This window comes from Cornus florida, unplaced genomic scaffold (assembly GCF_030987335.1).
Source record: "Cornus florida cultivar Cherokee Brave unplaced genomic scaffold, ASM3098733v1 CherokeeBrave_3.0.0_Hap2_Chr11, whole genome shotgun sequence".
Taxonomy (NCBI): domain Eukaryota; kingdom Viridiplantae; phylum Streptophyta; class Magnoliopsida; order Cornales; family Cornaceae; genus Cornus; species Cornus florida.
Genome location: NW_026775581.1, coordinates 129531136 through 129543783, shown reverse-complemented (window position 1 = coordinate 129543783; position 12648 = coordinate 129531136). Strand labels below are relative to the sequence as shown.

At 36.1% G+C, this 12648-nt stretch overlaps 2 protein-coding genes across 2 annotated transcripts; both read left to right on the top strand.

The window, feature by feature from the left end:
- The first annotated feature begins 4048 nt into the window (after nt 1–4048).
- On the top strand, nt 4049–7009 carry LOC132286337 (pentatricopeptide repeat-containing protein At2g17525, mitochondrial). The gene has a single exon (XM_059788662.1). It carries the CDS (start codon nt 4197–4199, stop codon nt 6156–6158), a length of 1962 nt encoding a protein of 653 aa, XP_059644645.1. The 5' UTR covers nt 4049–4196; the 3' UTR covers nt 6159–7009.
- Nucleotides 7010–7990: 981 nt separating this feature from the next.
- Nucleotides 7991–9797, top strand: LOC132283598 (amino acid transporter AVT3B-like). Its single transcript, XM_059785583.1, has one exon. It carries the CDS (start codon nt 8377–8379, stop codon nt 9658–9660), a length of 1284 nt encoding a protein of 427 aa, XP_059641566.1. The 5' UTR covers nt 7991–8376; the 3' UTR covers nt 9661–9797.
- The last annotated feature ends 2851 nt before the right edge of the window (nt 9798–12648 follow it).

Sequence of the window (12648 nt, the reverse complement as noted above, 5' to 3'; positions counted from 1 at the left end):
GTAAAAAGATAAAGAAGGAAAGGATAGTAGATTAAGTAGTATTTTTATAATTTTGAAATTGTCTTTAATAATTTGAAGAAAGAAATTATCTAATTAAAATAGTAATTTATTTGTTATCATTTTTTTTATTTTTTTTTCTCTCTCTCCTAGTCTCCTCCATCTTATGCAAATAATATTATTATCCTACCTAAACATGAATAGAGATTATTGATATTAAATTTTTTTTTTTTTTTTTTAATGCTCTCCTATGTTTCCAAACGAAATCTGAGTGTGGCTTTGTGTTTAGGGGAGCGTGGGACTAGCACGGAACTTGCTTGTGGGTTAGCGCATTTATTATGTAAATGGGGTTAAGAATGGAGGCTGCTTTGAAAAATCTAACTAGTTTTGGAACAATTATGGAGTGAAAATATTAAACAGGAATGGAGATAGGGAATGGGATATCTGCCCCATTGTCATCCCTATTTTTTTTTCGATGGTGTTTGGATGCAAAAAAAAAATAATAATAAATAAATAAAATTACTATTTATTTACTATAAATTATAATCTATTAAATAAGATAATTAGGGCTTATTACACAATTTAAAGGAGAGAGTTGTGACCTAATATTGTATATGTTGTTACTATCTCATTACTATAATTGTCTCATTACATGTTTGTATATAGTATCAATTTTACTAATCCATTTGTTCACATAGTTCTCCTACTCCAATATTCCCTTTAAAAGACACTATCATTATTATTATTGAGTGAGAAATTAATTTATCTTTTATCTTTGGTTTTTTTTAGTTAAATCCCATAATTTTGCATCAGTTTTGATATTGGTCTTTTTATTAAAAATTCTGATACGATTAGTCAAGACACTGTCCATCAAACGACGTTACAATTAAGAGTGCCTTTTTTATAAAATTCCAAAATTATCCCATTAAACTATGATTTTAGTTGTCACCTCTTTCTTCATATAGGAATTTTTCCAGCAATATATATAAAAATTCTTTTCCAAGCAATATAAATAAAAATTTGGTTGGATTGTGATAAAATACGGAAACTCTTGTCATTCCAAATATAAAGTTCATTTTAGAAAAATTGTTGTCAAACTTCAATGGAATAACTTTCCTCAACAAAAAAAAAATGGGCATCAGTGTTTCCCATATGTAATCCATCTACTATTTCAATGAAAGTCAAAAATAAATAAATAAATAATTAATTAATTAAATTATTTTGTTTTCATTTATGCCATTAAAGTACAAGGCATTGATCAAGCAAAAGAAGGGTAAACGAGGCCCCTGAAACAAGAAACAACTTTAGGGAAAATAAAATTTAAAAAAAAAAAAAAAAAAAAAAATCTAGGATCAATTTGGAGAACTAACACCAAGGATCTAAGGAGGCTCCTGAAACAAGAAACAACTTAACGGAAAATAAAAAATAAAAATAAAAAATAAAATCAAGAATCAATTTGGAAAACTATAACGCAAAAAAAAAAAAAAAAAAAAAAAAAAAAAGAAAAAGGATCAATTTGGAGAACTAAGACTAAGGATTTCACAATCTGGAAAATTTCAAGATTGCATAAGTCAAAACTTTATTGAAGATTGCACTTTGAAGTTGTGAAAGTCCCCTAAATGAGAAAGAGTTGCAGCCAATTTCTTGACAATCATTTTAATTTTTCATAGATTATGAATTATGGTTATGTGAAAAAAAAAAAATAAATAAATAAATAAATAAATAAAAATAATGAATATATGAAGTAAAAAAATAACAATTGTTTGTAACCATGATAAAGCATAGAAACAAAATAGGGAGAAAAGGGGAAGTAGGGTTTTGATGGTATCTAGGGAAGCTAATTTTGGAATTTAGGGTTCTAATAGTTTGGTAAAAATTAAACTAAGGGCAATTTTGGAATTTAAAAAAAAATGCCCTTTTAAAGTTAACTTTGTCTAGTTAGCTAACTAAAATGTACAAAAAAATAAAAATAAAAATAAAAATAAAAATAAAAAAGAAGAAGAAAAAAAGGAACGATCTCTAATATTTTTTTAAAAGGGGACTAACATCAAAACCCATACAAAATTATGAGATTAAACTAAAAAAAACCCTTTATCTTTTATCATTAGAATACAGCTTCCTTCATGTTTTATTAGACTATTTTTTTATTTTTATTATTATTTTTTTTTACAGAACAATATAATTGAAGTATTATCGCTTCTTCCTTGATTTCCTCGTTCCTCTCCCTTTCCTTATAGAAAATTATATCCACAATAGTTGAATTTATGTTTATAATAGTAAATTATGTAACAAGGATACGGACACATGATATGGAGGACACGATACGATTAAGGCTGCTCAAGCTTGTGGGTTGAGCCGAGTAATGGTGTGCTCGAGCTTGGCTCGGTCAGATAATAGGCTACTCAAGCTCTGCTCGAGCTCGAGTCGAGCCTAGAAAATTTAGTTCGAGCTCGACTTGGGCTATGTTTAACGACTCGTGGGCGACGATACACAGTGACCCCAACTGTAATCGGACCTATACACATGCCAGGAGAAAATCCCAACAGCCCACAAGACCCATAACGCAACTCTCAGTGCCAGAAATCGGCACAACGATGATGACTGGCAAGGAATCGCCTTGGTCACCGAAAAAGATAGAGACGGCGGGAGATAGAGCAGCGGGAAAAGAGAGGGCCGATGGTGGCACCGGTGGAGGTTGGTGTGTGTGTATATATATAAGGAGAGAGAGAAGAGGAGAAATGAGGGTTGAGTGGTGATGGACGAAGGCGATGAAGCCACCGGTGGTAGATGGAAGGGATGTTGACGGTAGAAGAAAGGGTAGATAAGCGAGTGAGATCTTAGCAATCGTTCTTCGTTGATGGTTGGGGATCGTTGGTGGCTGGGGATCGTTGGTGGTCAATGATGGAGAAAGAGAACAGATTGAGATAGAGGCGCAAATTCTATCAACCCTAAACATAAAAGGGTTTATATAGAAAGACAAGAAAGGCCTATTTGCATAATTACCACAAACTCTATATACAATTACAATATAACCCCAACATAAATTTATATTTATATATAAATGTGCTACATATAATTACAATTTGACCCCAACTTTTGTATATATTATAATTAAGTGTGTGTGTATTATAATCGAGTATGTTTGTGAATGCATTATCGAACCTAGTTCATGAACAGACGAGTCGAATATACTGATTTTCAGACTCGACTCGTTTATAAATCGAGCCTCATAATTCAGCTCGAGCTCGGTTCACTTATTTAATAAATGAGCTCGAGCTGAGTAATTAACGAGTCGAGCCCGAGCCGTTCGCGAACAGCTCGGCTCGTTTGCAGCCCATCATACGATACGAATACGACATGTCAAATTTTAAAAAAGTAGGACACGAGTACAGCGTGGATATGGCTACATATAAATATAATTTTTTATTTTTATACATTTATTCAGCAATAATATTATAAAACTTTAATTCATTTATAATTTCTATACTAATAGTTGCTATGAAATGAATTATAAAATGAAATTATGTTATTATTGTAATAATTTATATATATATATATATATATATATATATATATATATATATATATATATATATCATTATTTCACTATGTCGTGATAGTATTCAATATTCATAATATTTTCAAGATTACTGGGTAGACTTGCGTTAGATATATCTGTCATGATAGTATTCATAATATTTTCATGACTACTGGGTAGACTTGGGTTAGAAATGTGTAGGAAGTGTAGACAAAGTGTCGGGAAAGTATCTAAAATAATAAAATTAATTTTTATTTATGGACATGTATATGAAGTTTTGAATACATATTCGAGGAGTGTCCAAAGAGTGTCAAGTGTTTGACACAAGTACGACAAGGGTAAAAAAAAAAAAAAACTCTTTAATTACTTTTGTATTTTTTTATCCCGATACATATGGTCACTTTAATCTTTCCAATATTCAGATTCTTTATTTGTTCAAAAATTAAATATTAAATTTTTTTCAAAACATATGGGATTATACACCTTATATTTTTCGCTTGCCAACCTTTTATAATGTACTAAAATTTGCGGCAATTTCATTTTGCATTTGCTGGGCTGCCACCAATCCGTAAAAATCCAGCAGCAATCTTCATAGCATAACTCATTGTATGATTTTAGAAGCCCTCGGTTGGCCTCGTCTGCAAGATTTGCATTTCATTGAATGCGTGCCATATCTCATATGGACACGAATTTCATTAAACCCATCTCTACATTCAGTGAGTCCTTAAACCCCATGATTCACATTTCAAACCTTTCAAAACATCCTGTCGTCTTCAACACAACAATATGTCACAGACTACTTTGCAGCTTCCAATCAAAACCCATCTCAACCACACCTGTTCCAACGCATGAACACATTGCCCATCTCATTTTAGATCAAAAATCAGCAACCCAAGCACTCGAAACATTCAGATGGGCTTCCAAGTTCCCCAATTTCACCCACACTCAATCCACATACAGAGCTTTGATCCACAAGCTCTGCGTTTTTCGTCGATTTGACACTGTCGAGGAACTGCTCGACGAAATGCCTAGCTCAATTGGTTCGCCCCCAAATGAGGACATCTTCATCGCAATTGTGAGGGGTTTTGGAAGGGCACGAATGATTCGACAAGTCATTAAGGTGCTTGATTTGGTTTCTAAATTTGAGAACAACCCATCTTTGAAACTCTTTAATTCGATACTTGACGTTCTTGTTAAGGAAGACATTGATTTAGCTAGGAAGTTTTATAGGAAGAAGATGATGGAATGTGGAGTTCAAGGTGATGAGTTCACATTTGGTATCTTAATGAAGGGACTTTGCTTGACCAATAGAATAGGTGACTGTTTTAAGCTTTTGCAAGTGATGAAGACTCGGGGCTTAAGGCCAAATACTGTTATTTACAACACATTACTTCATGCTCTTTGCAAGAATGGGAAGGTTGGGAGGGCCAGGAGCTTGATGAATGAGATGGTTGAACCAAATGAAGTGACTTTTAATGTTTTGATATCCGCATATTGTCGAGAGGAAAATTTAATTCAAGCTCTTGTGCTGTTAGAGAAGTGCTTCAACCTCGGGTTTGTCCCTGATGTTGTTACAGTGACTAAGGTTGTTGAAATTCTCTGCAATGAAGGCCGTGTTACGGAGGCTGTTGAGGTTTTAGAAAGAGTGGAGAGCAAGGGAGGAAAGGTCGATGTTGTGGCTTATAACACCATGATCAAAGGGTTTTGCAGATTAGGGAAAGTGAAAGTTGGGCATCGCTTTTTGAAGGAGATGGAGAAAAAGGGATGCCTTCCAAATGTAGACACATACAATACATTGATCTCTGGTTTCTGTGAGTCTCAAATGTTAGATTCTGCTCTTGATATGTTTAATGAAATGAAAGTGGTTGGAATAAACTGGAATTTTGTCACTTATGATATGTTAATCAGTGCTTTGTGTTCAGGAGGAAGGGTGGACGATGGGTTTAGGGTCTTGGAATTAATGGAGGAGAGTAAAGGGGGTTCTGGTGGTCATATTAGTCCTTATAATAGTGCCATATATGGTATGTATAAGGAAGGCCATTTGATCAAAGCCCTTGAATATCTAAGTAAGATGGGTAAATTGTTTCCCAGAGCTGTCGATAGGAGCTTGAGGATAGTAGGTTTCTGTGAGGAGGGTAATATCAGGGATGCAAAAAGAGTTTATGATCAGATGACTGGGGAAGGAGGTATTCCAAGTGCTCTTGTTTATGTCAGCTTGATCCATGGATTTTCCCGAGAAGGGTGTGTACGGGAAGCATTTGAGCTGATGAATGAGATGGTTAGCCATGGCTATTTTCCTGTTGCATCAACGTTTAATGCACTAATAATTGGGCTTTGCAGGAAGGGCAAAGTTGGGAGTGCATCAAAATTCATGGAAGACATGGTTGGAAGAGGTTGCTTGCCTAATATTGGTACTTATAGTCCTTTAATTGATGCCTTCTGTAGGGAAGGGAATTTCCAAAAGGCTTGGATACTCTTTCTACAAATGGTGGAGAAGGGAATTCTTCCCGATTTTTTTACTTGGAACTCATTAGTTCTGCGTCTTAGTCAAGAATCAATATGGTTAGAAGGAAAGAACATGTTTCACGTAAATAACCTATTACAGTCAATTCTTGAGACCTGAATTGTTGGCTAAGAATGGTTGCAGTTTGTTGACAAATTGCTGAAATTCTTGAAATCAAGGAGCCAGAATATTAATGCTTTATGGGTTATCTGGTTTGCGACATGGGAATACATTTGGTTTTTGTTTGGGGGGAATTGCCTTATCCAAAAATTGTTCTTGATTTTTTGTTTTTAAACGGCAAAACGATGTGCTGTGACAGAGAGGGAAGCAGTACAAGATTCAATAACAACAAATGATCATTCTTTGTTTGTATTGCAAACGAGTGTTTGGTTTCTGATTTCTGAGGTCAAAAGGGACGGCGAAGAAGCTTCTTGTGATCTTCAAGATGTTCATTTTTAGAAATGATGACACAAGCTAGGTGGTGGGAGAGATCCATTTGGATAACACTGCTTTTATTGAAACTAAAATGGTTGCTGTCCCAAGGTCATATTTTGAAGGAGACGGCTGCTAGAAGAACATTGATGAAGCTGGGTTGAAGATGTAATGCACTTTCCTTTTTAGTGGAGTTGTTTCTCTTACATCATTATATGAAATAATAATAATAATAATAATAATAAAAAACACGCACACACTATAGCAGGAGATATCCTTATTATTGGAGAAATAACATATGGGCACGGATTTAACACTAAAAATAGAAAGGCGCATGTGGTACATATGTTACTGGCCTAAGGGTTAGGTTGGCGGCCTAAGCTATTTAGATTTGTGAAGATTTGGTGTTTTTGATAAAGAGGTAGTGGCTATCATTAGCATGGTTTGGCAAGCTCCTCCGGTACATCAAATTATGAGAAATTGAAATTGATTACTTGTGTAATCTTAAGTGGACTGAACTTTTACCGTAAATGTAAACAATTTTATTGTCAAATAATATATATTTTTTTTACCAAATAATTATATTTCTATCAACTAATTTGTGGGTTTTTTTATTGTCAAATAATTAGATTTCATCTACTAGTAGAGTTTGTGAAATTTTTTCTCAATGATTTTAGTGTCAATTCGAACGGCCGGGGATGGTTCCTATAAGACAAGAGAAGTTTGTCACCCAACTTTCATAATAAGTAAAAGAAATATTTTGTATTTATTTTTTTAACCTTTTTTTTAGGTTTCACTAACGACTCTTTTTATAAAAGCATTACCAGTGGTAGAATTTGTATTTAAATCTGATTCCTTTTCTTGTCCGAGAATTAAAAGAGTTTCCTAACTGTTTAAATATTCTGTATAAATATGCAATAAATATTCCGCATCTCCTTTAAATTTAAAAACTATATATATTAGAAGTTTTTACTTTTCAAAATAAAATTGTGAGTTAAGATCTCACTATAGCAAATGACACTGAGTTATTTGGTAAGAAAATAGAAACACTAATTAAAAAATGAGTGCCGACCAAAACTAGTGGTCCGTGTCAAACTGTGATGTGCAGCAGGACAAATACTCTTTATGAATAAAAGGTCGAGAGACACCGTCATTTCTGAATTCAATTTCTTATGATTGGCTTAAAAAAATAAATTAATTAATTAATGCAGATGTGAGTTCAAATACAAGAATAATCACAAAAGACCCGTATTTCAATTTCTTTTGCAAACGTGTTAAATTTCTTATCTCCATCTTTGTTATATACTAGTGTTTTTTTTTTATAAGATTCCATCTTTTCTTTTGTGGTGGCTAAATATTTGTTCTAGTGGTATGTAGTCCAAAAACTACACCTACACGTTATTATGTAACGGAGTCATTTTCCCTTCAACTTCTTTCTTTTTCTAACAACTTGGCTCGAATAGGACCAATTCCTAAATATCATAATCCGTGAAAATATAAAAATAATAAACCACCAACAGGTCCACCACCCCCAGCAAAGTAACAGTGACCACCTATTCTCTCTCTAGAACTTTAGAGAGAGAAACAGCGGGGGTGGTCATTCCCTTTATCTCATCAACACCTGTGCCGTGCCCCTCTCTCTCTCTCTAGAATATAGAAGAGCTCAACCAAATTTGATCGAAAATCAGCAGCCTCTACATCCCTCAATCAAAATCCCCCATCAATGCTACTTCTTCCACACGCACAATAAATTAGATCAAAACCCTCTCCAACTGTATTTAGAATATTACCAAATTTGATCGGAAATCAAAAGATTCAAAAAAAAATAAACGCCTCAATTCTCCTTTCTCACACAGTCGCACGCACATATTTACACACACACGCATATCAGAGGAGGAGGCCGACCATGGGATTTGATAAAGAAGCGAGCTCATCCTCCCATGTCCTCCAAGTCCCTTCTCTACCCAGAGAGGACACTCCACTCGTCTCCAAATCCAGACACCTCTCGTCCCAATCCAAGACCTTCGCAAACGTCTTCATCGCCATAGTCGGCGCAGGTGTGCTCGGCCTTCCCTACACCTTCAAGAAGACCGGTTGGGTCATGGGTCTTCTCATGCTCTTCTCCGTCGCCTACCTCACCTACCACTGCATGATGCTACTGGTCCACACTCGCCGGAGACTCGAATCCCACCACGGATTCACCAAGATCAACTCCTTCGGCGACCTGGGCTTCGCCGTCTGCGGACCCATCGGCCGGGTCTCCGTCGACATCATGATCGTCCTCTCTCAGGCCGGTTTCTGCGTCAGCTACCTCATCTTCATTGCCAACACCTTAGCCTACGTTTTCAATGAAACTTCACCAAATCTCAGTCCCAGAATTTTGGGGGTCTCGCCCAAATCGTTTTACATCTGGGGTTGTTTTCCTTTCCAATTGGGATTAAATTCGATTCCGTCACTGACCCATTTGGCTCCTCTGAGCATTTTCGCCGATGTAGTTGATATTGGAGCGATGGGTGTGGTGATTGTTGAAGACATCATGATCTTTCTGAAGCAGAGTCCTGTTTTGGAAGCATTTGGGGGGTTTTCTGTGTTCTTCTATGGTTTGGGTGTGGCGGTTTACGCATTCGAAGGGGTTGGAATGGCTTTGCCACTAGAAGCAGAAATGAAAGACAGAAGCAAGTATGGCAAAATCTTGGGGTTGTCAATGGCTTTCATTTCTTTGATGTATGGAAGTTTTGGAGCTCTGGGTTACTTTGCATTTGGTGAAGAGACCAAAGACATAATCACTACCAATTTTGGGAAGGGTTTGGTGAGTGGTCTGGTCCAGATGGGTCTCTGTGTGAACCTGTTCTTCACTTTCCCTCTGATGATGAACCCGGTCTATGAGGTGGTGGAGAGGCGGTTCTGTGAAGCTAGGTATTGCGTGTGGCTGAGATGGGCGGTGGTTTTGGGGGTGACTTTGGTGGCGCTTTTGGTGCCTAATTTTGCAGATTTCTTGTCATTGGTGGGGAGTAGTGTCTGCATTGTTTTAGGGTTTGTATTGCCTTCTTTGTTTCACTTGATGGTGCACAAGGAAGAGTTGGGTTGGAAAGGGATGGCGTTGGATGGGGGAATTGTGGTGGTAGGGTTGGTTTTTGCAATCACTGGAACTTGGTCTTCCTTACTGGAGATATTTGCAGCCAAGGCTTAACCATCAATGTTTTTCTTTTTTTCTTTAATAAAAACAAAATTTGTGTATTACTTTGTATTTTTTATGATTTATTTTGAGTAATGTCTACGTTGCATTATTAAGATCAATTATAATCAAAACAACTAGTGTTTGATTTACAGGGTTCGACTCTAATCTTTTTTATTTTTTCTTCTCTGGGCGTGTGAAGTCGAATATAGATACACCATTTGATACATCATACCGTTGGGGGAGCTAGCTGTGTTAGCTATTAGGGTTGCAAATGAACCGAGCCGTTCATGAATAGTTCAAACTTGGTTCGTTAAAAGTTTGGTTCGGACTCGTTCGTAAAGTAAGCGAGCCGAGTTTGAACACATTTTTTTAAACTCATTTAATAAACAAGCTGAGCTTGAGTAATGCTGAACTCGGCTTGTTAGGCTTGTGAACAGGATCATTTAAGAAGCCCATTATATTCTTATTTTTATATTAAAGGTGTTAGCCCACATATATTAAAAGTGTGCCCAAAGTTCTTTATGTTTTATGCCTACTTCTTAAGGCCCATAAAACTAATATCATATGAGCCATTAGATTACATTAAAATCCAACGGCCCTAAACAAACTTTAGGACAACATATGCCCAAACTCATTTCACTTTCACTTGAACCCTAATTGCCGCATCCACACTTTGCCTCCTCTTACGCTTCTTTTCAGTCTCTGTTGTCTTTCATCTTTCTCTCAAATATCTTTCCATCTTCTCAGTCTCTCTCTTTCATCTTTCTCTCAAACATCTCTCTCTCTCTTCCCACTATTTCTCTTTCATCCTAGTCTCAACTTTGAAGAAGACCAACAAGTGCCATACAACATTACCAGCCCAAAACACAGACGATGGTTAAGAATCAGGTGCTGACGGAGATCAACGGCCATGGCCCATGGGATTTTCATCTTCTGAGTATGTGTACATATACAAACAGATCTTGAGATTTTTTATGTATATGCATATGGTTATATATATATATATATATATATATATATATATATATATAAACGAGCTTGAGCGAGCCGAGTCCGAGCAAGCCTTTGATTTTGGCGAGCCGAGCCCGAACAACCCCAAGCTCAGCTCGACTCGATTCATTTGCAGTCCTATTAGCTATCCATTTAATACACCATCCCCTTTGGGAGAGCTAGTCGTTCTACCAACAAAACCTATGTCAGTTTGGGGGAGTTAAGAGGTTAAAACCCAACTGGCTAGTAATATTCTCAAACTTTAAGCCACTCGCAATGTCCTCGAACTTTAAGATGTCAACTGTATCAAATAGTTTGACACATTTAGCTTGTAGAAGCTAACATTTATGTAGTTGATTTGAAATAGTTAGAAAAATGATGATAAATTCTTGATTGTTGTTCTAATACTTGTTTTTTTTTTTTCCAAAAAGGAAAAAAACAAAAAAAAAAATAAAAACTTTTGAAAACATTTTAGGCGAGAGGCAATCCAAGAAATCAGACAAACATTCCAGGCCAAATTTCAAGTCTTTTAACTCACGAGACTTGAGGATTTTGGAGCATGAAATTGTAATTTAAATCATTCGTAGATTTCTCTCAACTTTACCACATATACATCAATACAATATCATATTTCTTCATTCTCTCTTATTTTCTAACATGGTATCAGAACTTTCATTGGTAAACATTTTATCGTAATCACCGCCGGGGATGGCACCATCAGCCCCATCCCCGACAGCACGCACTCCAAGATCTTTATATGCCCCATTTAGGGAAGCCTCGTTGTTTAAGTTTTCCTTCAAGAAACTCAACGAGATGCCTCATTTAGAGAAGCCTCACCTAAGGAAGCCTCATTACTTAACGGAATATCTCGTTCAGAAATGTTCAACGTGTCGGATCAGTTCGGTCACCAGCAACCATGCGCCTCAAGTGGTAATCACACTCTTCCATACGCTTTCACACGCACCAGCGGTAATCCCGCACCTCAACGTGTCGGATCAACTCCGTTACCGCGCCACCACGTGCCATCAGTGGTCATCATGCACTCACACGCGCCTTCAACATGGTGAATCTTCACAAATTCATCACCCATCAGTTTATAGTAGTTACCACCGGAATAGCAATGTCAACCTATTCATGCTCCGCACCTACTTCCAAGATCTTCACAGATCCATCCTACGTCACCTGACATGTCAACATTAGTGCAACGTCAGACACATTCTGTAACAGTGTTAGTAGTTGTGTCACGTTACCTACCATGTTAATTGCCACGCAACAGAGGTGCCAGCAATAGCATCAAGTCACTTGCCACTTCAATTGCCATGTCATCAACCACATTAGCATCGGTGCCACGTCAGCTACATCAAAGTAAAAGAATTGTCTTCAAACTCAAAAGATGGCATCATATAATCCACCTTGACTTTGAGTGAAGCTGTTTTAATATATTATAGAATATATTGTTATTGTATGCACTAGAATTTTATGCACTTTTATTTTGACAAATTGATCCATCAAATATGGGTCTGATGTTTAATTAAATTATTTAATTGGCTCAACCTTGGTCAATTTAAATTATTTAATTAGCCCAACCCTGATGATTAAATTAAAAGATAATTATTCTTAATAAAATATATTTGGAATAATTATTTTTTATGAATAATTATCACAATATAACCGGCCCGACCGAGTTGTAATTATGTCTTTATCATCATCATATTAATCCAAGAAACCTATAAATAGAGACATAGAGGAAGGAGAAAGGGGTCCAGAAATTCAGAGACTCAAAAATCCAAATGGGCCAGAGAATTCTAGAATTCCAGAATTCTAGAGTAAAATATAGAAGTTCTAGCGACATTCATCCCCAACACCCAATTCTTGAAGAAGAAGTGCAATAAGCACAACGAAAGCCGTGTCGTTCTTCCACAAATTCTCTGATGACGAAAAACAATAAGCACATCTAATCCAAAGTCATGTCATTCTTCCTTAAATTCAACAACTTCAAATTCAATAAAG